Source organism: Lepidochelys kempii, chromosome 15 (assembly GCF_965140265.1).
Source record: "Lepidochelys kempii isolate rLepKem1 chromosome 15, rLepKem1.hap2, whole genome shotgun sequence".
Taxonomy (NCBI): Eukaryota; Metazoa; Chordata; order Testudines; family Cheloniidae; genus Lepidochelys; species Lepidochelys kempii.
Genome location: NC_133270.1, coordinates 636085 through 663688, shown reverse-complemented (window position 1 = coordinate 663688; position 27604 = coordinate 636085). Strand labels below are relative to the sequence as shown.

General features: G+C 47.7%; 3 protein-coding genes across 3 annotated transcripts in view; 2 read left to right on the top strand and 1 right to left on the bottom strand.

The window, feature by feature from the left end:
* Positions 1-85: 85 nt before the first annotated feature.
* On the bottom strand, positions 86-20253 carry SF3A1 (splicing factor 3a subunit 1). Its single transcript, XM_073312775.1, has 16 exons — positions 20061-20253; positions 14218-14330; positions 12832-13036; positions 11661-11918; positions 11134-11208; positions 9437-9587; positions 8719-8912; positions 6686-6803; positions 6381-6566; positions 5686-5807; positions 5285-5527; positions 4225-4435; positions 3275-3426; positions 2251-2352; positions 1973-2044; positions 86-859 (listed from the first exon to the last, which is right to left on the bottom strand). The coding sequence occupies exons 1-16, from the start codon at positions 20121-20123 to the stop codon at positions 758-760; spliced, it is 2367 nt and encodes a 788-aa protein (XP_073168876.1). The 5' UTR covers positions 20124-20253; the 3' UTR covers positions 86-757.
* Positions 20254-21904: 1651 nt separating this feature from the next.
* CCDC157 (coiled-coil domain containing 157) lies at positions 21905-24352 on the top strand. Its single transcript, XM_073312782.1, has 2 exons — positions 21905-22193; positions 24022-24352. Exons 1-2 carry the CDS (start codon positions 22015-22017, stop codon positions 24350-24352), a joined length of 510 nt encoding a protein of 169 aa, XP_073168883.1. The 5' UTR covers positions 21905-22014.
* The window catches only part of LOC140898646 (coiled-coil domain-containing protein 157-like), a 30158-nt gene continuing 26814 nt past the window's right edge, over positions 24261-27604 (top strand). Inside the window, exon 1 of the mRNA XM_073312776.1 lies at positions 24261-24348. The gene's annotated coding sequence lies outside the window, so the exon portion shown is untranslated. The remainder of the gene's footprint in view (positions 24349-27604) is intronic.

Below are 27604 nucleotides of genomic sequence, written 5' to 3'. Positions count from 1 at the left end.
GTGTAGGAGTGCTACAGAGTTGGGTAGGTCTCAATATAGAGGACATCCACAACTAGGAAATGAAGTCACTGCTGAGATTCCCCACTGAGATCAGAATTTTATTAAAATAAGTCACATACTGTACAGGATGATCAGAAACACAATCTCAGAGCCTCTTTATCAAAACCAGCAGCAAAGTATAGTTATTCTGAAGAAGGATAAAATCCAAAGACAATTACTGCAGGAGATTCTTACATGTACATTTCAGAGAGAAGGAGCAAGGGCTTTATTATACTAAATAAAGGAGTTCTCAAATACAAAAAAGATTAAGTGAAAAGGCTAACGTTTTAGTCAGGCAGGTGATATTCCCTGTGTCATCACAAACCCTGCTGCAAAATGAAGATGGATTTTAAAAGTCCAATCCAGACAAGACCTCAAACTGAAATGCTGCCACTGCTGCTGTAGGGAATTAAATGAAAATAGTGATCATTAAGACCAGCATTCTAGCAGTGTCACAAGAGCTGTGAAATTATACGCAACGTCACAACGTTTACATGGCTTTGTCTGGGCGATATGAATTCTCTCCAGCTCTGTAACGGTCTGATTTTTGGATACAGGACTAAGGACCAAAATACAGTCAATAGCTCTGAAGTGGGGGGATTAGTAAGTAACACATGGTTGATGTTTCAGCTTGTCAGTGTCCCCAGAAGCTGCAGGATTCTAGTCCTCGGGTTCACACAAAGAGCAGAGCTTCTGACAGCTGTAGGCACCCTGACTCCTACTTCTTTCTGCCTCCTCTTTCTTTGAGTGCCAAGTGAATCACAGAGCCACTTATCATGTTGTAGTATGCCAGAGAGTTGGAGTCCTTGATGAAAATGCCCTGCAAGAAACAGGAGATCTCAGTGCTCCCTCCAGAAATATTCAACTATCTGGGCAATCAGGAAATTCACTACTAAACTAGGAGGGATCTAGGGTGGTTCGGTGTACAGAGGAGGGATCCCAGTCTCCCAGAGAGAAGGATGAGGTGGAGGAGCTGGATAGTAAGAGTTAGGCTTCAGTGCTGTCACAGTATTTCCACATTGCGGCTAGAGTGCAGAGACAAATGTTTACTCTTTTTCAGGGTGAAGTTTAACAGACTTAGGTTTTGCCCAAAAGTGAATTTTTTGAAAGATTAGAGCAGAAATGTCACTGGTTTCAGAACCTACGTATCGTGTGAGAGAGAATATACATATCTGCCATTATAAAAGAAAGGAGTTTGTTTTATTTTCCCCTCTTTTTTAAATAGCTCTACAGCCTTGGCAGGAAAGGCCGAAATTTGGTGGGGATATGTTCCTTTTGGTGTTCTAGCAAAAGTCTCTCTAGAGTTGTCGGGGTTACAATGGCTTTAAAATCCTACTTCATGCATGATTATACTTTGTAGTAGTGTTTTTTTTTTTTTAAAGTTTCTCAATATTTTGATGTTCTGCACATACATGTGCATGAGTTGTGGAATTTTCATGGGCAAACCCTGTAACTCAACATGTACACAGTCTTTGGAGTAAAGATGAGAAAGGAGAGGGAGACAGTCTCATTCAGTGCACACAAGAATACACTCAAAGCAGCAGGGCTCTGAAGAAGCTACTTCAATGAGTACATACTATATGGTACAGTGTTCAACACCAATACACACAGAGGGCTCAAATCAGCTTAGTTACACCAGTGTAAATTCACAGAAAGCCCATTGGCTTCAACAGATTTATACTGCAGTGGTGAAAAGATGAGAGCAAATCCACAGAATCTCTCTCATTCACCGTCTGCCATCCAGCCTGTGCACTGAATGGGAAAGGGCCTCTGCCCAAACTCTGAGTGATGTAATTAAAGATTGCCCTGTACTGCGTGCACACAAGAGGCAGAGTGAGGCAGCTTTCAGGGCCTTACAAATTTTTTTTGTACAGAAAAAGTGCAGGGAAGCAGCAAGGCACCATTTGAAGGGTTAACACTGTCACATACTCACCTCATACTGCAGCTTCTGTTTCCCTGCTGGCATCCCTGTGGCCTCGTGGATCTTAACCTTTATAACAGAGACCTAAGAACAAGCAGAGAGCGCTCAGTCCCTCCAGTGCCCAGGCCACAGCACAAGTGGGCAGCTCCACCCACCTCCCTCCCTCACAAACTGTACACAGTTGCAATGTGGGGAGAGTCCAGAGTTTACAGCCTCAGCCAGGTAGTTTAGCTGCTGTTCTCCTAGCAATGGAATAGCAGGAGTTAAGGCCAGGTTAACAAGCCATTTACCTGATCCGAGAGCGGAAGGGTGAACACCAGCACCTGGCCATTCAGTTTCCATTCAGTCTTGTCCTGCATGTTGGGAACCTGAACTTTAACTGTGACTGGACCCTAGGAAAAAAATTAAACGTAGTTACACACACAGATGGTCCTTTATGCATAGAGACAGATGTGGTGACAAGAGGCAACCACTTTGCTGTTCCTTTGGGTGCCGCCAACTTGCACCTTTCAATTCCCTGTTACTAGGGAGTCAACATTAATTGTTTTATTTGCTTCATTACTCTCACTTGGCAAGTTATTTTGTCAAAAGTCAGTTAAGAGTTTGGTCTGCCCCCTCTCCCCCCAGTTATTCCTTATTAACTTCTGGCTGTTCATTGGGTGGTTTGACTCAAGTGACATGGGGAACACTACCAAGGTCCTTCTACAAACAGCATTAACTGTACTGTATGCATGCACACACTTACCACAAAGGGCCCCTATTGTGCTGTACAAGTACAGGACAATAGTATTCACTACCCTGAAGAATTTACAACTCATTTTCAGAGAAGATTCAATGAGTGACCGACAAGGGGAAGGAATTATAACTCAGTTTAATAGCCAAGTCTCCTTGATCTGGGGACATTTCCTTCCTTGTAGGGAAGTGGACACACTTTAATAGGTCTTTACCATGTGTGTGTTAACTGGAGAACTACTAAAAACCACTCTGCATACTTAGCCTTTCCTTAAGATTGACTTCCCCATGCTGTCTTTCTCTCCTGGGGAGGAAGTCTTAAGTTTTTGTAAACAATCAAAACTTTTCAGGCAAATTTAAATTCACTCAATTGCTCTAGGCAGAGTGACAGGAAGGAGCTACTTCCTAGAGACACAGTCAATTTCTCATGGGGCACTTGTGCCTGCCAGCTGCCCTCCTGATTCAGGTTCCATTTTAGAGGAGATGGCCTCTTTTGGGGAGAGACTGAATACTCCAGTGTGGTCAGAGTTCCCGGCAATGCACAGCGAGCGGTTGGACTATGGTGCTACTCAAATTATATACCTTGTTCCTGCGCAGGAACTCCTCCTCTGGCATCAGGCTGTCCTCACTTTTCGGTTTCTTAGACACAGGTTCATCCTCCATGGGTGGTGGGGGGTGAGGAGGCATTGGTGCTGGGGCAGGGACTGGAGCCACAGGAGGGGCTGGGACAAATGCTGAAATAGGAGGGGAAAAAAAACAGCTACATATACATCTACACATGACATTCAAGAACAGTTCCCTTAACACGTTTCTGCAGTAGACTGGCACAGACCCTAAAGGAAACACCACTAGACAAGGGGGAAATTAATGTACTTAGTGGTAACATGCAACATATGATGCTACATGAAGGCCTTCCCATGTGGGGAAGAGACCGGGGGAGCCAATAAACAGCACATATTTTTGTGGCTCATGTGGAAAAGTAAAAGGTCCCAGTCACACACGTCAACAGAAGCACAGACCTCAACGTACAGTTGGTCTGAAAGGTACTCTAATTAGAGGCTGGTAAGTTACTGCAGTAATTAGAGTGTTGTAGCTGTATCAGTCCCAGGATATTAGAGAGCGAAGGTGGGTAAGAGAATATCTTCTATTGGACCAACTTCAGTTGGTGAGAGAGACGAGCTTATACAGAGCTCTTTTTTTGGCCTGACCCAAAGAGCTTTGTGTAAGCTTGACAGTTCGTCTCTCTCACCAACAGAGGTTGGTCCAACACAAGATATTACCTCCCGCACTGTGCTTGCAGTAAGAGGCAGTTAATACAGCCATTATTCACTCAGCAATAGCTCATCCACAGGGTTGGAAGTTAGAACGGATTTTAATGACAAGAAATGCAGGCCAGGTCACTTGGGTCTATCCTCATTCAGAAAGTGCCACAGAGCTTTAATTTTCACTGGGATGGCCCACCAGAGAGTAGGGATATTCATATAAGCATCTTCCAGGAGCAATTACACTGAAAAATTATTCGACTCACTGACCTGTTGGTACTATCATGGGAGGTGGGCGAGGGGCCATCATGGGGGGACCAGATGGCGGCATCGGGACAACATTGATGCGTGGGGCATGTATTATTGGTGGCATGGGGGCTGCGATGACAGAGCCTGGGGGTATACGGACCACAGAAGTCATAGGGGGACGAGGCATGACAGGAACTGCAGAAACAACAGTGGTGCGAACAGGAGGCGGCATCTAGAAAGAAGACATTTATTACCAGGTGCAGCTCCAGGCACTCAGGGATTCAGTTTCTTATACTGGTCACAAGAGCTGATCAACAGCCGCAGAGTGTCACATTCTGAATCTTTTGGCTGGTCAGTTTTAGGAATATAAGCTTAGTGGGTGGGGGTGTGTGTACTTTTAGTTGCTACTGCCGTTCTTCCAAATTCCCAGGAAGTTTGGGATTGGGTATAGAAGCCTCAGTAGCAGCAAAAGTCAGTAGTTACTTTCCCCCCCTCCACACTCAGGAGCCACACTGCACAGCCATTAAAAAAAAAAAAAAAAAAAAAAAAAAGAGTAGGCTCAGAAACAGAAGCTCTTTGAACAGAGCCACATGAGCAGAATGCTGCCAACCTCAAACATCAGGACAACTTCAGTGGGGCTGACTGAGTGAGCTGCACACCTTTACCACCATTTCTCGTGCCTACACCTCTGCCTAAGATTACTACTTTCACTTCCCACCTTGGCTCTCACCCTTTAATCTAGTTCACCTTCCTGTCCCTCTGAGCGACTCCCCAGTCCACACTTCCTTCCTCTCCCATTTGTCACTGTCTGAATTTCTCTCCTCTCCAGTTCAACATCTCCTCTTTACAATACCTCAGCTGCTGGAAAACTCCTTCCTAACGTGTTTTCCATTTTGAATATATTTTAAACTTACTTCTAGGATCCATTTTATGGTTTAGAGCTAATTTGGCACACTGATCTCTTAACTTGCTATTCCCGTTTCCAAGCAGCACCCTACCATGACCCATTTCAGCAGCAGTAAAACCTACTTCCAATTTAGCATCAAAGCAGCTGTTTGTCCTGGACAGTAAGAATGCTTACCGATGGAGGGCGTGGCACAGATGCAATTGGGGGAGCATTAGATGGGGGATTCGATGCTGCCGAGAGAGGTGGAGGCTGGGGAATCTCATTGGGCTTGCTGGGACCAATCTTCTCCTTGCTGTCATCTTCTGGCACCAGCCCCTTGGCCTTATGGATAGCCTCGATCTGCTCTTGGAGGGTGATATTGGCTTGAGCAGCCTGCTGTGTGCGGGCCATACTGCCAGAGTGGCCATCCCAGGTCACCTGGAAATCAGAAGAACGTATCAGACTGTCAAAATTTTGATCAGATTAGCAGATAAGTGAGGGCTGCTGTTTCACAGCAAGAACAAGCCCCTCGAGACTCCCATTTCTACAGGTTAAGGACAGCAGGCGGCGAGGTTACAGCAGGATTTGCACCGCACCTTTTCCTCTGGTTTCTGGATCTCCTCTTCTCCAATCTTTTTACCGATAGCAGTCTCTTCCACACCAAAGATATCAGTACGGCGCTCAGCCAGCTGTTTCAAGCTGCTCTCAATATCCAAACCTGCAGACAGGCAGAGGTCGGGGAAAAATGATGTTAGACATTTTCTCTCATATGACAAAACAGAACTCAGAGTCCTGCTTAATTCTCTGATCCAGTGGTTCTCAACCTATTTACTACTGTGGGCCTCATATGCAGCTCAGTGTATGTTATGTGGGCTGCATCCGCACAATATATATATACTACCTGTATGGCCCAGAGGATGTCACATGGGCCGCATTTGTGTGCTGACTGGGCTGCAAGCGGCCCACAGGCCACAGATTGAGAACCACTGCTCTAATCCCTTTTGTTTCACAGAATATTTTCAGTACCAATGGGTCCAATACCACTGTTACTAAAGAGTGAACTTCAGTTAATAAGGTGGGCGCAGAACAATGTCTACAGGAAAGCTTCAGTGTTCTTGATGGCTATCAGAATATGTATACTAAACCAGCACAGTACACAAATCACCATTTCAAGATATGTCAAAGTCCCCATTGATACAGATCAGTTTGACATGACTAAATTAGATTTAAACTGTGTACTGGGTTTTTAAATGAGTAAGTCTTGGAGGCTTGTGAGGGGCACCAGACTAACCTGGGGCATAGACCTCGTCATCACTCTGTTTCTCACGGATAGACCGATCCCGCTGCTCCAGCCAGCGGGGATCCAGAAGGCCGATTCGCATGTGTTCTTGCATTTTACTGGCAGGAATCTTCTCTCCAGTGATGGGAGACACAAGATATTCGTCTGGGGCTGGTGCTGGTGGTAATGGCTTGGAGGCTGAAGGAACAAAACCATTGTTAAAAATGCCTAACTTGACTGCACATCTTAGAAGTAAGTTCTTGTGTGACTATTCAGTAAGAAATTAAATTGCTCATTGTCACCAAACTCTAGTTTACCTTTGGGATCGTAGTCTTTCCGCACAATGACCTGATCTGGAGTTGGAGGAAGAGGTGGTGGCATCGGGGTCTCAGGAGGAGGTGGAACTTTCTGACTCTCATCTTCGTCATCTGAGCCCTTAAAATTAAAACAATGCCTACAACTTATTAACAGGAGATCAAATATCTTAGAACACAGAATATGCAGCAACAGCACTGAAAGTTGTATAGGGCAAAAATCTATGCATCAAGTGAACAGAGCTTGTGCAGTCACTCCATGACTGAAACAATCTTGGCTCAAGAGTACACGTTACAGAAGTGAAACGGGCTTTCTTCTTTGCATACCTAAGCGTCTCATTTTTCATTTGTTGACAGTTTCTCCATGGGAAACCTCAAGCCACGTGAAATATCTTTATTAGCAGGTTGTGCCATGGGACCACACCTCATTCAGAAAAATGCAAGGGTCAGAGATCAGCACACTGCAATCAAGCAGTCTGCACTATGCTTCTACGGGGATTTTTAAAATAGCAGCGAGCGTGCCAGCACTAATGTTGCTGTAATTTAAGGAGAGTGGAGAATCTAATCATTGCCCAAAGGGGGAACCAGGTACCCCATTTTTCTCTAAATAATTGTATCTCTCATCTTTAGTTCTGGCACCAGGGGGCTACGGTTTACCATAGCTAGGGCCCTATCAAATTCATGGTCCATTTTGGTCAATGTCCCGGTCATAGGATTTTAAAAAAAATCATAAATTTCACCTATTTAAATCTGAAATTTCACAGTGTTGTAATCGTAGGGGTCCTGACCCAAAAAGGAGTTGTGGGGTGGTTAGGTTGCAAGGTTATTGTAGCGGGGGCTGCAGTACTGCTAACCTTACTTCTGCGCTGCTGCTGCTGGCGGGGCGCTGCCTTCAGAGCCGGGCAGCTGGAGAGCGGCGGCTGCTGGCCGGGAGCCCCGCGCTGAGGGCAGAGTCACCGCCAGCAGCCGGGTAGAACTAAGCGTGGCCTGGTACAGTATCGACACTCTTCCTTCTGCGCTGCTGCTGCTGGCGGGGCGCTGCCTTCAGAGCCGGGCAGCTGGAGAGCGGCGGCTGCTGGCCGGGAGCCCCGCACTGAGGGCAGAACCACCGCCAGCAGCCGGGCAGAACTAAGCATGGCCTGGTACAGTATCAACACTCTTCCTTCTGCGCTGCTGCTGCTGGCGGGGTGCTGCCTTCAGAGCCGGGCAGCTGGAGAGCGGCGGCTGCTGGCCGGGAGCCCCGCGCTGAGGGCAGAGTCACCGCCAGCAGTGGCGCAGAAGTAAGGTGGCATGGTAGGGCGTTGCCACCCTTACTTCTGCGCTGCTGCTGGTGGGGCGCCGCCTTCAGAGCCGGGTGCCCGGCCGACAGCTGCCGCTCTCCGGCTGCCCAGCTCTGATGGTGGTGCAGAAGTAAAAGTGGCAATACTGCGACACCCCTAAAACAAGACTGTGACCCCCTCTGCAGCTCCCTTTTGGGTCAGGACCCCCAATTTGAGAAACACTGGTCTCCCCCCATGAAATCTGTCTAGTATAGAGTAAAAGCACATAAACAAGCAGATTTCACGGGGGGGAGACCCAATTTCATGGTCCTTTACTCATTTTTAATGCCTGTGAATTTGGTAGGGCCCTAACCATAGTCCTTTCTCATCTCTTCTCCCTTAAGGCAGCTAAGTTAGTAGTTTGACAACAAGTAAACATCTCAGGGGCTTCTGAATGTGTCAACTGTACAATGAAAAGTGATCTATTTAATATGACAAAATCTTTTAGGTTCTCTCTACAGCAACATTCCTGGAATTCTCTCATGGAGATTGTACTTTGTTAGAGAACATGCAAACACAGTCCTCCTCATTGGTTCAATGGATGAGAAGGGTTTCTAGCCAACAGATTAATGGGCCAAGATTGAGCTCATTTTTAGGGATAACGGTCATTGAACACTAAGCAGCACAGGGACTCTATGAAGTCAGAGCTTGCAGAGCCCCATAAGCCACGTTAAAGTCCTATCAATGAAAGTACTCTTTATCACACCAGCTACTTACCTCATCCATATCCTGCACTTGCGTGTCTTGGTCTAGTTGAGATGGGGTCTCCTCGGTCTTCTCTTGCTTTTCATCTTCTTCATCTGACTCTACCTCCATCTCCACTTCCTCACTTTCACCAAACTTCTCATAGCGCTCCTGGATCAGTATGCGAGCCCCCAGCTCCTCAGGAGTGGTGGGAGGAGGAAAGTTCCCTGCAACAAAGAAACACAGGCACCAATCCCCTTTAATGAAACTAACAGGGGTGGGGTGGGATCAGATTGTTGTATTGATGGGCTCGTGGGAGCAAAGGCATATAGAAGGGAAAGGCTAGGGATAAGACTGATCTAAATGCCAACATGAAGATATGTGATGACACAGACTGAAGGCAGCAAAGAAAGGGAAGCAGCTACCACAATGGGGTGCTAATGCAGCAATGGAGTTCAGGGATCTTGGTTTTCAGTGGAACAGTTGATGACACTGGAAGCTGCTAGTCACAAAGAAAGCAGTACTGATTAAGTATCAGTGACATCACTATCTGCAGAAGAAACAGGAGCTGAACTCAGCAGATATAAAGTTTTTCAGTTCATATTTTAAAAGGGACATCATATGCTTCTACCTTGCACCCATCTAATATTTTTTTACTGACAGCATTTTCCAGCAGCTCTCAAGAGGCACGTATTATCCCCACGAAACAGAAGCCAAGTCACAGAGCGGTTGTGTCACTTAGTTTTCCTACCTTGTTCATTGGGCTGGAAGTCCACTGTTTCCACAACAACAAAGTCATGCCAATCAATCTGGGCATAAGCAACACGTTCCTTCTCCTTCTCCTCCTCTTCCTTCTTTCTCTCTCGTTCCTGGAACTTGGCCCACTCCACTCTGTAGCACACCTGCACAAGGAGGCATAAAGCACTGAGTCACAGAAGTGGGAAGCATGTCACAGTATACAAAGGACAACCCATTAGGAACCATAAAAAAAGTCAAAACACCCACAAGTGTTCACCTCTATTCTCCGAAATATGTAAGACCCAACATAGTCAGTGCCTCCAGGGCAGCCACATGGGCACCCCTTGGAAGTCAGTTAATTCAAAATTTAGAAATTGAATCTGATCCTGCAGCAACCAGGCAAAACTCCCACTGCCTTCAAGGAGTGGTTTGCTTGAGTATGGGCTGCAGGTTCGGCACTGTGCAGATGTCAAACTTTTTAGATTAAGAATAGTGAGATCTCAAACCTGACAGGTTCACACCTGGAAATGTTTGACATACTTCTCACAAACACGCAGTCATGTTCCAAACTGAAAATATAGTCTGATAGAGGAAAACTTTAATTTTTAAAGATTTAAGGTACTGTATATTAAGAAACCTACAAGTAGCAACTGAGATCTTAGATTGTAAACTCTTTGGGATGGGAAAATGCTTTACGCAGTACAGCTTCATGAAGACATTACTCCTGGGCAAATTCTGCACCACTGTGCAATGCAGAATTTTGCATAAATTAATGTTGTGCATGCAGAATTTCCTTCCTTTCCCCCCCAGCCGCCAGAAATGGACTGCAGAGATGTTGGCCGCCAGTAAGGGCCACTGAACCTGGCAGAGCCCAGCTTACAAATGGAAGACAAGGCTGGGGGGAGGGGAGGGAACTGGAGGATTCCCAGCAGTTGCAGTTCCCAGAATGCTCTGAAGGAAGGAGATGGCAGCACGCAGGAAACTCTGCATGTCCAGGACCCAGCATGAGGCTGTTTCTCCCTCTGGATCCCTAGGCTTAGGAGGGTAGGGGGTGAGAGTATGAGTATCTGGGCCAGCGGGGGGCCCACAGCTGACCTCTGGGGGGGTAGAGGGTGAATGTCTGGGCCTAGGGTGCCTGCAACAAGGCTTGGGAGAGTGGGGGGTGTAGAGAGCATGAGTATCTGGGCCACGGTGCCCTCTGGTCGGGCTCGGGGGGGGGGGGAGGAGAGGGGGAAAGTGTCCGGCCCCCTGGCTGAGCTCTAGGGGGGAGGGGGCAGAGAAAGAGGAAGTGGGTTGTCATAGAGGTTTAACTCTTTACTCCGAGGGGAATTTTTGTGTGTCTGTATTGTTACGGACATACTTGCTGACAGGTATTTTGAAATAAATTACCAAAATAACTGAAACTAACGTGATCATAGAGTGTTATTTTGACAAATAAAATTAGCAGAATTTTAAAATATTGTGCACAGATTTTAATTTTTTTGGTGCAGAATTCCCCCAGGTCTAAGACAAAGTGTGCTACACAAGTGGTTGATCAGACCAGCTTATTTCCCCATGCTTGAAAAACTGTTTGAAATACCCAGTTCCCACACTTTATTCTCGTTGTGCTTACATGTGATGTCAATAATTAGAAAGATGCTGAGCTCAAAACTAGAAATAATTCAGAACAAGACAGCTTCAGCAGTTTTGTGGAAATTAGTCGTAAGTTACCTGATCCAGGACTTCTCTAGGGTTTTCAGCCTCCTTCTTGAGTTTGATAAGTAGGCCTTTAGGCGGGATCAAGATCTGAAACACATTTTCAGGAGATCATATAAACTGGTTCATAATTAAGGAAGCTGTCATAATTATCTTTTTTCTGCACTAGACAAAAATGAATCTTATGACCAGATCCCCTGAAGCTAAGCTCCATTTCTCCTGTTGTTACCCTATTTTTAGCTATCACCAATACTCAGGTATAGTATTCTCACACTCGGCCATTTCACCTGCTTCTCTTGCTATAAAGGGACAACTTTTATCTGCATTACAGTAGCACTCAGAACATCCAAATCAAGTTTAGGCTCTCAGTGTTAGGCACCGTACACCTTTTTCTGACAATGAAGAAAACATCCTCTCCCTATACTCAAAGACAGGTATTTAAAAGAGGACAGCTAGAAGAAATTTTTCTTTCTTTCTAGACTGGCTATTTCATAATGCTGAAATAATGCTTTCAGAAGAAGAGACAGAAGCCCAGAGAGTACCTTGGTATACTGCTCAACCAGTTTGGTGAAGTAGTTAAAAAGGCTATGCTGTGGGCGCAGGAAGTCAAACTGGTAATTCCTCTGCTCTTTCTGCATCAGCTGAGTCAGGAACTGCCGGCCATTCCGAGCTACGAACTGTGCAGTAAGCTTCACCACATCCAAGTCGAAAGCTGAGATTGAGGGAGGATCTGCGATGAACTCAAACTCTGGAGGTGGCTCTTTTGGAACGACTGTCTCCTGGATCACCTGAGCCTGTACCTACAGAGGGAAATTCGGACAGCTCACTAATTGCACCCTTGAAAGCCATTACTTACTCCTCCTAAGTAACTGTTTGGCTTTTATTAACTGAAGGGAAAAAAAATCACTAACATCTCTGGTGCCATAACTGCAAAGAAGGGAAAAGGTAGTAACATAATATAGTTCATGAGTGAGTCATTTAAATAGGCCCACTGCAAAAAGATGACAAAAGCTTACTCAGACACAAAACATAGCTGGAAGCAGAAATGGGATGTAGCTGTAATCTCCTAACAGACATAACTACAAAACATCTGATCACTGACTGTACAGAGTACACGAAGCAGGTAGGTTCAGCAAGTGGCCTTGTCAGCTAATGCATACCTGACCTAGGTCCCTACTACGTCAGATTATCTCAAAGTATGGAGTACAAAATGTTGCTGAGAAGCCAACATAACTGGAGAAAACAGTCTTGGAACAACCTCCTTGGAATTAACAATGCATACCACAAGCCCAGCAAAATCTTGCACTGATTGCAGGGTGCTGTCAAGCAATTTACTTCTGACAGGATATTCTAGATATATACAAGACTAGCGATCACATCAATCCCCAATCAGGAATATTCCTAGTCAAACCAGCATTCAATTGTGATCAATACCTGCAGCAAATTACCTTTCTTTGAGATACAAGCAGGCTTCCCAGCTTTGTCAAGTTTCAGGACATATGACCCCTGAGCACCGAGGGGCATACATTATGTGTCCCAAAAGGAAGAGGCCTAGGCACTTAGAGTTCAAAGTCTCTCAGTGTTGATTTCCATTGTGAAAATGAGAACACACAGAACAAACCCACAGCTTGTTTGAGCAAGGAGGTTGAAAGACCAAGATCAGAACTGACACCTTATGAGCCAACTCCTGGCTAACAGACATGAACCATTTACCTTCTGGGGAAGCTGTTGCTGAGCACTTTGCTGCTGTTGCATGACCTTGGGGATGGCAGCTGAAGGCTCCTGTGCCTTGCCCTCTTTGAACTCACTGACTTTGTGCCGGTAGTATGCATGGTAGGGATCGTTGGGATTCAAGAAATTGAACTTGGGGTTGTTTATTTCATTCTGACGGATTCGTGCTTCAAACTCTGGACCATTTCTGTGGGGGGGGGGGGGGGGGGGAGAGCAGGTTGAGAAGAGTCAGCATCAACACTGAAGTAAAAAACCCATTTTCTTCACAATTACTAAAAGTAATGTTGATGCACCAACTTCCCTCTTCCCCTCGGAGGACGAACGTGGTCTTCCTCCCCACGCTACCAAATATCACTTCCATGTAACGTGCTTCTGTGCTGGAGCCCTACGCTATTTGCTTTCTACTGCACCACAATAATGGGAAGTGTAGTAGGATGCTTATCTACAGGAGCACAGGCTAGCATAATGGGCCCACCATATGCAAACTTCTTGGGCAGCAGGTAGAATGGAAAGAGGGGGCAGAAGAAAGTTACTTCCGTTACCATCACAACCTAAACAATTCTCACTAGTTACATTTATTCACCCCACCAAGCACACACGATCATGCTTAGCACTAGTTCTGTTTACACCAGAAGTACTGCACCAAGGAGTGTCAGCATTTAGAACAATGATTCAAGTAGACCTAGATCTCATTTCAATTTTTAAAAACTTGTTAAACTAAGACCCCAAAAACTCTGCATGCCCTTCTAGTAGACTCATTTCATACCAACTGACTCAGTTTACAGAACCATATACTGGTAAGTATAGGAAATTACCCTCACACCCCAACAAGGAAGAGGCAGGTACGTCTGTTCTTGACATTCTATAAACCTTATAATTTGGTCTGCAGATTGAAAAAGATGTTCAAAGTAATATGGTCACTGAACCTCTAGTTAATTTGATCTCTCGAGAGGGCACTAGTCTCTCATTTTTGTTAGAATCCTGGAATGTACCAAGTTCTCTTTCAGAACAGGGAGTGATCTACCATAAAGACAATTATGCAAACTGCTAAAGCACCCTTAGCAAATTTTACTCACCAGCTTACCTTGAGGGTGTAATTTTTGACAGAGAAACAAAATCTTGTTTTTGTCTACCATCCTCCTTGTGGCAAAGACAAGCAAGTAGATTTTGCACCTCAACTGGTAAATTTTCATTATAATTTTGCAAGGCAGCACAAAAACATTCCCCAGCCCCACCAACTGAACAGCACATTCTGATGCCAATTAACATAGAGACCTGCTCCAGTTTCTGGATCAGTGCAGTGAGTGGCATTCCCAAGAAGGCCTGAAAAATCCCATGAAATGGAGAGCCCAATCTAGTGTTACTTACCTGGCTACAAAGCTGGCAGTCTTGTCCACAATATTCCTGACTTCTGGAGGAGGGTAAATAATTCCCACAACAGGTTTGGCTGGTGCCGCTTCCTCTTTTGGCTCATCTTCTGGCTGCAGTAAGATCAAATGAGAGCTTTTTCTACAATCTTACCATATTACCACCTCATTTAACCAAAACAACAGTCCTGCCACCCAGTACATAGTGGTTACATGGAGATAAGATGAGGTATGGAAGCATCTCTCTTCACTGTAGAATTTGCAATCAGCTTGTCAGGATATTAAATTATAGCAAACAAGATCAAAGCTGGTGATAACAGAAAGGGAGATTTTCATCATCTGTTAATCAGGTTCTGAGACAAAGCACAGCAAATCTGGATCAACAGGTTTCCTTTTGCTGTTTGAGCTTGGGAGACAGAGACCAATTAGCAGTGTCAAGTAGTAGCCACTGGACTGTGATTCAGGAGATTGGGTTCTATTCCCAGCTCTGATATTGGCCTGCTGGGTGACCATGGGCAAGTTACCTCACCCCCCAGTGCCGCAGTTTCTCCATTTATAAACTAGAATAATGATACTTACCTCCTTTGAAGCCACATTGACATCTGCTAATAGAAAGCTCTATAGAACAGCAAGGTATTATTAAAAGCCTGAAAGGGTCAAATGCTGGATTGTCAAAAGCTCTGTTGAACAAATTCAGGTTACTGATAAAGTGATTTTTCCTTTTTGCTCCTACTCATTCAACAATTTGAACCATTAGGCTCCAAGTAACAGCATCCACTGGCTCCCCTGCTCTTTACCAAGCAACAATACTGAGCACCAACCTGCCTAGGGCATCTGCTGCAGAGGATAACACATCAAAGGAACAGTGCCTCAAGACATAAGAACGGCCACCAGGTGGCAGCCTTAAACAATTCTCACTGAAGCCCTTTCCCTTTCAGCCCACAGTCCAGTAGATTTGTGCTGGAAATGGCCCACCTGTTGATCACTTTAGATAAGCTATTACCAGCAGGACAGTGGGGTGGGAGGAGGTATTGTTTCATGATTTCTGTGTGTATATAAAGTCTGCTGCAGTTTCCACGGTAAACATCTGATGAAGTGAGCTGTAGCTCACGAAAGCTCATGCTCAAATAAATTGGTTAGTCTCTAAGGTGCCACAAGTACTCCCTTTCTTTTTGCGAATACAGACTAACACAGCTGTTCCTCTGAAACCAGTCCAGTAGAGTGGGCTTTAAGTGCTGCTGGGGGAGAAGTCCCAACATCATATACAGAATACAGGACTTTGACCATCTAGCTAGAGCAGATCTAGAAGCTTTGAAACTTTTTGGAGACACTTTCAGACCCCAAATAAGGAGCTAAAATCTGAATGAATTCCATGTAAATGAGACTTAAGGGTTTTGACCCTCTCCAAACTGTGCCAAAAGTCCTTCTGTAAGAAACGAACCAAAGCTTATAAGTCAATTTCCTGACTGATATGAAAGAAAGACCTTAACTTGAGCACAATCCCTGGAACTCTTCCTGAGAACTGCTTTATCCTTGTGGAAGACCTGAAGCAGTTATTTACTGGAGTGGACAGATCTCTCTCCAATATGCTTGAGCAAAGGAAAAACTGCCAAAGCAAAGCTGTATTAGAAAAACAAAGTGTAGGGGGAGAGTGGTCATAGACTCAAAAGGGAGGAACAAGGAGACTTAAAAACATTAGTACTCTAGAGTAGACTATGGAGGGACTGCAGGGTGAAAATGGTTTCAGATGGATAGAGCCTAAATAAATCATGTGATACGGGAATAAAAGACTGCTATAAACCCTTCTACTTTCCTTCCTGTTGCCCTGAGAACAAGAATTTGACGTTAGAAGACTCAAGCCGACAACCCAAAATGCAACTCTGACTCAATCTTACAGGTCTTTCAAGCAAATGGGCCCATGTTTAGAGAAATGTATTTGTCCAAACAGCACAGAGAGCTGCCTACACCCTTTACAGGCTGTGAAGAAAACTGGATGTCTACTAGACACTAGTCATCCCAGGGAGAAAAATCTGATAATTCTGTATCACAAAAGGACGTGCCACTTAGTCTCCAAAATGCTAAGGAAATATTTTTTTGGTGCATGGTCGGGGAGGGAAAGAATTCGGAGGCAGAAGGAATGGGACAACTAGACAGATGATTTTAAGCTTCTGGTTAGGAGCAGGAAGTTGGAACATCAAGTCTCCCAAAGTCACATTGGAGTGGTAAGTTTAACAAATATTCCATCTTTGGAAAGGGCAGAAATCCGTATTTCAAGCTCCCTGCCCATCTCATATAGGCAGCATCCACTGCATGCACCCGTGGCTTCCTGAACCTGCTAAACAATTTGGTAACTTTCTAATTTACTCGAGTGGCAAAAGAATCTACTTCTGGCATCCCGCAGTATTTTCTATTTCTTAGCAACACTGGGACAGCTTCTATTCATCAGAGTTAGTTCTGGTCAGCCTGGGATGTTGAATGCCAGGTGAACAGTTTTGGTGTCTATTTTAGGGTTATATAGCAGCACCCATCACATAAGTATCTGAGCATTTCACAGGTTAATTAGATTGGCATGACAAGATCATTAGTGGATTTCATGCAATCTTCAGCTGTCTTCTGGTTATGGGAAGCCCTGCTTGGGGTAGAGAAAAAGATACTGCTCTACCCACATGGCAGGAGAAGAACATGGATCATCCAGGGGAATACCAGGCTGTGAGAATCCTCTCACCACCATAAGGACTCCTTGGGCTAGACAGAATATGTCAGGGGATGGAACTGCACTGAGCCCAATGGGGGATGAATGAGTGAGGAAAAAATGGTCTGGACGGTATCTTGCTCATGGGACCAGTTTGAGTAACAGTAACTTTAGCCCATCCCACACAGTGGGATGAGAGAACATCTTGAAGACCTGTGGCCTTGAAAATCACCTTTATGTGGTCTTGACTGGGCAACCTTGCTTTCTGCTATGCTAATGGCAGCTTCCAGGTGGGAATTACATCAAGAAGGAGCTAGAGAACTTTTTTCCATGTTTGTCACAAATTCCAGGTTAGAAAAAGAACCAAATGACCTGGGCCACTGCATCTCAACTGGATGCACTGTAGGGAATCACTTGGATTTTGCTTTTGCTAATACTTTTAGGGTCTTTGTGAGTAATCTCAGTGCTAGGGTATCAAGCCTTGCTGTAACAGGATGTAACAGACCCTTCTGCCTTCAAGGAGAAAGGATTCCAAGCCTCAGACTTCTTCATTTGGATTCAAAGCAAAGCAAGAGAGGCCATCACAGCTGCACCACCATGAGCCTTTCACTGAAAAAATTCTGGCTCAGACACAAATGCAGCATTTTTTGCTTGCCTAGCTGGTTGACTGACTCATAAGGAGTTGCAGGTGTCTGTGGGGAGCTTAGGCACAAGATGAATATAAGAATGTGGGAACCAGCTGCCTGTAGAGGTATGCAAATGGGCAGGTAGGAAAAAAAATTCTTAAGAGCAACCAATCACTGTCTTCCAAAATTGACCGAAGTGAAACTCCTTAGTCCACACTGTCAGCTGTGCAGGAACAGAAAGCAAGAACAGAATTTTACCAACCTAGAAAAATAAAACCTTTACAATGAGAATTAAGCTTTAAGTAATTTGAGTCAGAGATTTTTTTTCCAGAACTGTAAGCACCAGAATGAATTTCTCTCTCCCTTCAGTCAAACATAAGGCTCTGCGATGTTTGCAGATCCCCTCTTCTGAATATCAAATCACTCTACACTTTGTGCAGCCATAACTAGCTAAGCAAAGATAGTACAGATCAGTACTTGGATAGGAGATTCTGTAGGTGATATTCTCCCTCTTCCTCCAGTACAGAGCCAACAGCCCAAGCAATTGTAAGCTTTTCATAAATCCAGATTTCCTGGCAAATTCCAATTTGTATACTACAATTCTGTCCCCTGTTCCTCCTTCAGTTTCCAGTGGATAAACTCTTCTTTTTAGCATTCTGTCCTGAACTAGCATCAAGTTGGGTTGTAGTGAGCTGTTCAACAGCTTCTGCCTTCAGGGGTTGCATTTTAGCGGTGGGTGAAGCAATTCCCTGTTTAGTTTGCCAAGCACTGTGAGAAACCTTGAGATAACTCACTTCACACAGTGCTGAAATGCAGCCAGTTCGAAGGCAGAGTAGCTACCTCATATAGTGATTTTCATGAGTAGATCTCAAAGCACGTTACAAAGGAGGTTGGTATCATTATCTCCCTTTTACAAATAGAGAAACTGAGGTACAGGGCAGTGAAGTGACTTGCTCAAGGTTACCCAGCAAGCCAGGAATGGAATCCAAGTCTCCTATACCCCAGTGCTGTAGATTCTAGACCACACTGCCTCTCTAGAAGAAGACAGTAGCTGTTTAACAGAGCACAGCAAACCTAGATAAAAGTTTAAGATAAGAAATAAGGAAGATGTTATGCATTAAAACTCCACAAAGAACTCAGGGAGCTGGGACATCGAGACCAGAAATGGCAGTGCTCCAGGACACAGGGCTCAAGCAAAGAGAGCCCGGGAGCTTTTAATACCCACAAGCGAGGCAGAGACTGAGTTTTATTCATGCCTTGCACCCTAACGCTCTGTGCTGACAGAGATCAGCACCCCTACACACCCACAGTCTTGCAACACTCCCTGCAGCACACAGGGGTCAGAGCCCCTGCTGAGCACACCTCAGCACAGCGCCCCCTAGCAGAGCATTGGGACAAAAAACTAAATTGGCATCAAGACTGACCTGATAAACTTATTGAGGGGATGGTACGATGAGACTGCCTACAATGGCATATAGCCAATTTGTAACTGCTAGCAGTAAATATTGCGAATAGCTGGAGATAGGACACTAGATGGGGAGGGCTCTGACTACTACAGAGAATTCTTTCCCAGGTGTCTGGCTGGTGGGTCTTGCCCACATGCTCAGGGTCTCTCAGAGGTCCCCAGTGAGCGGAGTGCTTCCCCTAGGAGGGCACCGGGGAACGTTGCAGGGGTTTGTAGCAGGGCCAGCCCAGCCCTCACAGGGGGGAAGGAAGGGACTGCCACACAGCCCCTTCCCACCCGCAGCTCCGCTCCAGCCCGGGCAGAGGCTGGCAGCAGAGTTGCACCCGGCCCCCACTGCAGCCCAGCTGTGGCTCCACTCCTGCCTTGGTCCAGCCCAAGATCCACCCCAGCTGTGGCCCCCTTACCCCACCCCTGCTGGGGGGGGAGGGGAGGGACCATCAGAAGCTTAGGGACCACTAGCCTGATTGACATATTTGGGGTTGTGAAGGGATTTTCCCCCAGGTCAGATTGGCAGCGACCCTGGGGCTTTCTCGCCTCTCTCTGCAGCATGGCGCACAGATCTCTCGCAGCTTTAAACTAGTGTCAATGGTGAATTCCCTGTCACTTGACGTCTTTAAACCATCATTTGAGGCCTTCAGTCACTCAGCCGGAGGTGAGGGGCCTATTACAGGAGTGGGTGGGCGAGGTGCTGTGGCCTGCGCTGTGCAGATCGGACGAGACAGACCTTCTGCCCTTACAGGCTGAGCGGGCGCTGACCACGGCCCCGCGTGGGGGTTCCCTGTCGGAGGGAGAGGGCCGGGTCCCCCATCCCAGCCCTGACCGGGGCAGGCCCTGCTTAGCTTGACAGCCTGCTCGGATCACCGGCTCCTGGTGCCCAAGGAAACTACCTCTCCCAGCATGCACCGCGCCGCTTTGCATGCTGGGAGCTGCCTGCTCGGGACCCGCGGGGAGCCCGGGGCCGCGCTGGGGACCCGGCCGGCTGGAGCGCGCGGGCCTTCCCTCCTCGCCGGGCCCCGGCTCGCCGGGCCCGCCTCCTCGGCCCGCCCCGGACAGCCCGGTACCTGTTTGCCTTCTTGCGGCGCTGGCTGCGCGGGCGGCAGCGCCTGCACCGGACCGGCCGGCATGGTGCCGCCTCAGCAGCCCGCGGCAGCCTGTGCTTGTCCTGGGGCGGCAAGGGCCGAGCCGCTCCGTGACCGACACCGCCGCGCACAAAATGGCGGCGACCCCCGCGGGCTGCGCGCGCAGCGCGGTCGGGCTCGCTGACGTCGAAAACATAGGCCGGGCCAGGAAGCAGGCTGTGGAGGCTGCGCGGGTAGCCCAGTTGGAATGTTCTACTCTGGGGACGGAGAGAGGGGTGCCCGCAGCCCAGCGATACCAGTCGGGGTTGGTACAGTCGGAAATGATGCGCGCGCAACTCATCGGGCTCCTGTCACCGGGGGGGGGGAATAGGGCTTGTTTCCAGCAAGACGGCGGAGTGTACTTCAGAGGGAGCGAGGGGGGTGGACTCGGAATGTTCCACGGAGGGAACCAGGGGGGTACTCTCGTGACGGTGTCTTGTGGGGGAAGGCGCTGGGAGCGCTCCTGACCTTCCAGTGGCCAGGTGTACCTGGCTGTCTGCACCTGTAAGGTCCAGCCGCGCATCTGGAGCGGGGGGCTTTTACCCACCAAATCAATCGGTTCGTTCAAGGTGCCGCCGGCCTCCTCGCTGAGTCTGTGGGCACAGACGGGCACGGCTACCCCCCGACAGGGGACAGATGGTTCGCTCCGCACAGCGGAGGGGAGGGGCCTGTGCGGTTGCCGTGGTAGCGGGCAGCGACGAAGGCGGTAACGGAGGCCGCCCGGGGGCAGGTGGGTTCGCTCCCCGGGCCTCCCCTCCCCGGGCCCCGCCCAAGCTCTCTGCCAGGCTGGGGCAGCGGCTGTTTGCCCGGGCCGCGCGTCGGGCGGCGCTTCGCGAGCCGGGTCTCTGGGGTCCGCGCGACTGGCGCGGGCGGGCGCTGGAAGAATACCGGCCTCTGGGCTCCGCGGCGCGGGCGGGCGGGCGCTGGAAGAATACCGGCCTCTGGGCTCCGCGGCGCGGGCGGGCGGGCGCTGGAAGAATACCGGCCTCTGGGCTCCGCGGGGCGCGGCGCGGGCGGGCGGGCGCTGGAAGAATACCGGCCTCTGGGCTCCGCGGGGCGCGGCGCGGGCGGGCGGGCGCTGGAAGAATACCGGCCTCTGGGCTCCGCGGGGCGCGGGCGGGCGGGCGCTGGAAGAATACCGGCCTCTGGGCTCCGCGGGGCGGGCGGGCGGGCGCTGGAAGAATACCGGCCTCTGGGCTCCGCGGGGCGGGCGGGCGGGCGCTGGAAGAATACCGGCCTCTGGGCTCCGCGGGGCGCGGCGCGGGCGGGCGGGCGCTGGAAGAATACCGGCCTCTGGGCTCCGCGGGGGGGCGGGCGGGCGCTGGAAGAATACCGGCCTCTGGGCTCCGCGGGGCGTCGGGCGGGGCGCCTCGGGGCGCTCGGCTGGAAGCGGCCGGGCGCAGGCGGGGGTGACCCGGGTTTCCCGCCCGCCCGCCGTGCGCGCTGCGCGGGGCTGCCGCGTCCAGGGCGGGTCCAGGCCGGCGAGGGAATAGCTGAGGCGGAGCAGGTGGGTGGCGCCGTGTCCGTGTCCGGGCTGCCTGGGGCTCTGGGGACCGAAGGGCAGCCAGTGCTAGTGGTCGCGTGCAGAACGCGCGCGCCCCTTACCTGTGTCTGCGTGTGAAGTGAAGGAGGACTTGTGGCACCTTAGAGACTAACCCATTTATTAGAGCATCAGCTTTCCTGAGCTACAGCTCAGAATGCATCTGATGAAGTGAGCTACAGCTCAGAATGCATCTGATGAAGTGAGCTGCAGCTCAGGAAAGCTCATGCTCAAATAAATGGGTTAGTCTCTAAGGTGCCACAAGTCCTCCTTTTCTTTTTGCGAATACCGACTAACACGGCTGCTCCTCTGAAACCTGCGTGTGAAGTGTGACCCTTGTCTCTGACCCAGGTATGCATGCCGCTGCTGCCTCCGGCTGGACTCAGAACTGCTTGCCCGATTGCCAGCCTGATTGCCCTCCGTGACGAGATCACTGGCTCTGTGGATATGGGGACAGTGGTGGATGTGATATATCTTGACTTCAGCAAAGCTTCTGATAGGGTCTCCCACAGTATTCCTGCCAGGAAGTTAAAAAAGTATGGGCTGGATGAATGGACTGTGAGGTGGATAAAAAGCTGGCTAGTTTGTCGGGCTCAACGGGTAGTGATCAATGGCTCCATGTCTAGTTGGCAGCCGGTATCAAGCGGAGTGCCCCAAGGGTCGGTCCTGGGGCCAGTTTTGTTCAATATCTTCATAAATGATCTGGAGGATGGTGTGGATTGCACCCTCAGCAAGTTCACAGATGACACTAAACTGGGGGGAGAGGTACATACGCTGGAGGGTAGGGATAGGGTCCAGAGTGGCCTAGACCAGTGGTTCTCAAAGCCAGCCCGCTGCTTGTTCAGGGAAAGCCCCTGGTGGGCCGGACTGGGCCAAGGGACGTGCTGGCCACCCTTCCCGCAGCCCCCATTGGCCTGGAGCAGGGAACTGTGGCCAGTGGGAGCCGCGATTGGCTGAGCCTGCAGACGCGGCAGGTAAACAAACCGGTCCGGCCCGCCAGGGGCTGAACAAGCGGTGGACCGGCTTTCAGAACCACTGACCTAGACAAATTGGAGGATTGGGCCAAAAGAAATCTGATGTGGTTCAACAAGGACAAGTGCTGAGTCCTGCACTTAGGACGGAAGAATCCCATGCACCAGTACTGGCTGGGGACCAACCGGCTAAGCAGCAGTTCTGCAGAAAAGGTCCTGGGGATTACAATGGACGAGAAGCTGGATATGAGTCAACAGTGTGTCCTTGTTGCCAAGAAGGCCAACGGCATATTGGTCTGTATTAGTAGGAGCACTGCCAGCCGATCAAGGGAAGTGATTATTCCCCTCTATTCGGCACTGGTGAGGCCACATCTGGAGTATTGCGTCCAGTTTTGGTCCCCCCACTACAGAAGGATGTGGACAAATTAGAGAGTCCAGTAGAGGGCAACGGAAATGATTAGGGGGCTGGGGCACATGACTTATGAGGACAGGCTGAGGGAACTGGGGTTGTTTAGTCTGCAGAAGAGAAGAGTGAGGGGGGATTTGATAGCAGCCTTCAACTACCTGAAGAGGGGTTCCAAAGAGGATGGAGCTAGACTATTCTCAGTGGTAGCAGATGACAGAACAAGGAGCAATGGTCTCAAGTTGCTGTGTGGGAGGTCTAGGTTGGATATTAGGAAACACTATTTCATTAGGAGGGTGGTGAAGCACTGGAATCGGTTACCTAGGGAGGTAGTGGAATCTCCATCCTTAGAGGTTTTTAAGGCCCAGCTTGAGAAAGCCCTGGCTGGGATGATTTAGTTGGGGATTGGTCCTGTTTTGAGCAGGGGATTGGACTAGATGACCTCCTGAGGTCTCTTCCAACCCTAATATTCTATGATTCTACGTTCACCTATGTGTGATGCCTGGCATCTTGCTCTCTCCTGTTCTCTGCCTCTGGTAGGTTAGGCTCCTGAGGACTGAAATACTTTTTTCCAACTAGAGTCTTTGGTCTCAATAGAGGGGTAACTGGGTGAACTTTAATAGCGTGTGGTATTCTAGAGGTCAGACTAGGTCTAATGGTCCCCTCTGGCCTTAAATTCTATGGGACTAGTATCAGAGGCTCTATGCAACTAACAGCTAAAGGGTATTCTGTGATTTGGAACAAGAGGAGATGAGTTTTATTCGTGGTGTTGTTGTGAAGTTCCAGTGGCACAACATGCGGTATAATGACGGCTGCGAAGTCTTAGGACTTGTTACAATGCTATACACTGGGCCATAACTTTTATGCCATAGCAGAAGTGACAGCACTTTATACCCTCTTCAGTCATGAAGAGCTGAGAGGTACAGTAATGAGTCTGACCTGCCTTGATTTTCTTTCCCTATGGAATCTGCTGGTTAATTTGATGTTCAGTGTTGTTGTCCATTGCAGATCTATCCATCCTGCCAATGAGGGGCATTTTCCTATTGGTGGCCTAAAGTCAACTGACAGAATGGCATACCTGTTGGGTAATCCAAACTGCATGGAGAGCTTGAGGAAGGACATCACTGATCTACAAGGAGCCATTATTGATGTCTTCTCCCGGGCTGGGGCAGTGCGTTATCCCTCCTGGAAGTTCCCCAATAAAGTGTCCTGTGATCTGGATCTGGTGGCTTTGCTGGAGCATTACGACTATGTGGAAAATGACCCTGAATTTACCCAGCATTCCCATGTAATGCTCCTCGAACTGGTGATTGACAGGTGAGAGGATGAATACATCTCAGATCTGTTAAGAGGTTGGTCAGTGGACATCCGCAACTCCTTTCAGAAATGCCTGTTGGGAAAACACTACATTCATACAGACCCTATATCTGTGTTCAGGTCTTTAGAGTCACATGCATCTGGAAAGCACGGAAGACATTTCTGTATTCAGCCACTTATCTATGGCTGAGCAACTGTATTTCTTCTTTGAGAAATGTCGCTGCAGAATCCTACCGATAAGATACCTGCCCCTAACACCATGAGCATAGATCTGTATGTGCAGTATATTCAAAGAACTTGCAACAGCTTTTAGCTATCTAGAAGCATTTCCCTGAAATTCTCTTCTTATAGGGGGGTTGGTAGCAATATAGTATAAGGTTGCCTGACATTTCCCATTATAAGACCTTGTTTTCAGTTAGTTATACATTTACCAAACTTTGATTGATTGAGCTAAAATTTCCCTGTGCTGGATGTCTGCCTCAGGCTCAATATTTTGGGAAAGCTTCAGCCAAAATGGTTCAGCCATTTCCAAGGATAGGGAAAAATATGTTGTTTTGGCAAAAACAGTTGTTGACCTTTGAGAAATTCTAACATCCCCATACTTTGGAGCAGGGAGAAATTTGGCCTGTGTCAGGGAGGTGCCTTTTGCTGTTCATATGAAAATCTGCCCAAATTTGGCTGTTATAAGTCCTTGAAAAATCTCAGTTTGCACATGCTCAGTAGAGACTTTTTAGAGTTTAACTAAAATCTCTGAAGAGTCCATTCTCACTGAGTATGCTCCAGCTCATCACTGGTTTTGGTGCTGACCGGGCTGTGCATGTGCCATCCCTCTAGAGTGACTGAGCATGCTCCATCCCCTCAAAGTTCCCAGGTGTGACTGGACTGTGCATGCTTCATTCAGTGCACAGAATGGACCTGCTTTGGGGGTGAATCAGGACTATAGTGAAGGAGCCTGCTGTCTCATTTGTGGAAGTTGGAAGGTGTCTAGTGAATGAGGCAGAGGATTGTGGGAAGAGAAGGGAGGGCCTTGTGGTTAAGGGAGTTGAATGCTACCCTGGAGAATTGGATTCTATCCCTGCCTCTCCCACAGAGTTCCTATGCAGTGTTGGGCAAGTCACTTAAACCAAAGTTTTCATAGGTGGTCCCTAAGTATGCTCCTCATTTTCGGGGTGCTCAACATGAGAGCCTGGGTCTTGATTTGCATTAGTGCTGAGCACTCCCAGTTACAACTAACGTCAATGGGAGCTGTGCTTCGAACATCTAAAGTATAATGGTAAGTATGTTGAAAAATCAGGTCCTAGGTGTCTCAAGTTGGGCACTGAAAACTAGTGGATACTTTTGCCCTGTGTCTCAGCTCTGCATCTGTAAAATGGGGATGATCTGTGCACCCCCCATCTCACAGGAGTCTTGTGAGGAAAAAATGTTTGCACAGCAGCTACTGTCATGCTGAGCGTCATAGAAAAGTCTATGAGGAAATTAATAATTCAGTCTTCAGAGCAGGGTTTGAATGATGTGCAGTGAACAAGGCCTGGGGCCACACATTAAACAATGAGGATAAAACAAAATATTGAATAGCAGTTCATCCAGTGAGCATTGTCCATCATGTGCACTGAATAAGGCAGAGGTTCTATGGAAAAAAATGGCACGAGAACATGTAATTAAGGACTGTGCATTGGCACAAGGGGGCCAAATTAAGAATATGCAGACAACCTTAATTTTGGCATTTCCTAACTTTTGGGTGCTTGACTTTGCAACCTTGACAGTGTTCTTTTAACCTAGATTTTGTGTGCAATGTACAGAGGTTTGTGAGTACGTATTTGACAGTTACATTAATACTTGGTATTTCTAGAACACTTAACTTGTTCAAAATATTTTACAGCCATGAACTAATTAATCCTCACAGCCTCTCATCTACAATAAGTAGATGAGTGTTATCACCTCTTTGCCAATTGGGAAACTGAGGCACAAGTGAACTGAGTTGCTCAAGGCCACCCAGCTAGTGAATGGCAGAGCGGGGACTAGAACCGCATCTCTTGAGTATATCATCCACTAGCCTGCATTGACTTTTGGCATGTATAGTTATCAATACAGATGTCAGTTTTATATTTTAAATCATGGCTCAATCACTAGGCATTTGGGATGCTTTTTCCATCAGCTTGAAGTAAAATGGTGCTTAATTTTAAAAAAGTAACTCTCAGTGCAGCTTCTCAAGGCTTTACCTTTGTTAAGGCCTGTTAAGGTTCCTCCCCCACTCTGAACTCTAGGGTACAGATGTGGGGACCTGCATGAAAAACCTCCTAAGCTTATCTTTACCAGCTTAGGTCAAAACTTCCCCAAGGTACAAAATATTCCACCCGTTGTCCTTGGATTGGCCGCTACCACCACCAAACTAATACTGGTTACTGGGGAAGAGCTGTTTGGACGTGTCTTTCCCCCCAAAATACTTCCGAAAACCTTGCACCCCACTTCCTGGACAAGGTTTGGTAAAAAGCCTCACCAATTTGCCTAGGTGACTACAGACCCAGACCCTTGGATCTTAAGAACAATGAACAATCCTCCCAACACTTGCACCCCCCCTTTCCTGGGAAATGTTGGATAAAAAGCCTCACCAATTTGCATAGGTGACCACAGACCCAAACCCTTGGATCTGAGAACAATGAAAAAGCATTCAGTTTTCTTACAAGAAGACTTTTAATAAAAATAGAAGTAAATAGAAAGAAAGAAATCCCCCCTGTAAAATCAGGATGGTAGATATCTTACAGGGTAATTAGATTCAAAAACATAGAAAACCCCTCTAGGCAAAAACCTTAAGTTACAAAAAAGATACACAGACAGAAATAGTTATTCTATTCAGCACAATTCTTTTCTCAGCCATTTAAAGAAATCATAATCTAACACATACTTAGCTAGATTACTTACTAAAAGTTCTAAGACTCCATTCCTGGTCTATCCCCGGCAGAAACCAGCATATAGACAGACCCACAGACCCTTTGTTTCTCTCCCTCCTCCCAGCTTTTGAAAGTATTTTGTCTCCTCATTGGTCATTTTGGTCAGGTGCCAGCGAGGTTACCTTTAGCTTCTTAACCCTTTACAGGTGAGAGGAGCTTTCCCCTGGCCAGGAGGGATTTCAAAGGGGTTTACCCTTCCCTTTATATTTATGACAAGGCCCATTTAGGATTGCCTTGAATTCACCCACCAGCCAGAAGGCCTGATCACTGGGCTAAAGGGGGACCTACCTCCACATAACCCAAAGCAC

What these genes read in the sequence shown, in the direction of transcription:
- SF3A1 (XM_073312775.1), bottom strand. Translation starts at nt 20,123, where the DNA reads ATGCCGGCCGGTCCGGTGCAGGCGCTGCCGCCCGCGCAGCCAGCGCCG. An exon ending in CGCCGCAAGAAGGCAAACAG is followed by an intron (nt 14,331 to 20,060) that starts GTACCGGGCTGT and finishes ATCTTACTGCAG; the next exon opens with CCAGAAGATGAGCCAAAAGA. An exon ending in CCCTTCCGCTCTCGGATCAG is followed by an intron (nt 2,045 to 2,250) that starts GTAAATGGCTTG and finishes GCTTGTTCTTAG; the next exon opens with GTCTCTGTTATAAAGGTTAA.
- CCDC157 (XM_073312782.1), top strand. Translation starts at nt 22,015, where the DNA reads ATGCCGCTGCTGCCTCCGGCTGGACTCAGAACTGCTTGCCCGATTGCC. An exon ending in CCTGCCAGGAAGTTAAAAAA is followed by an intron (nt 22,194 to 24,021) that starts GTATGGGCTGGA and finishes TTTGATGTTCAG; the next exon opens with TGTTGTTGTCCATTGCAGAT.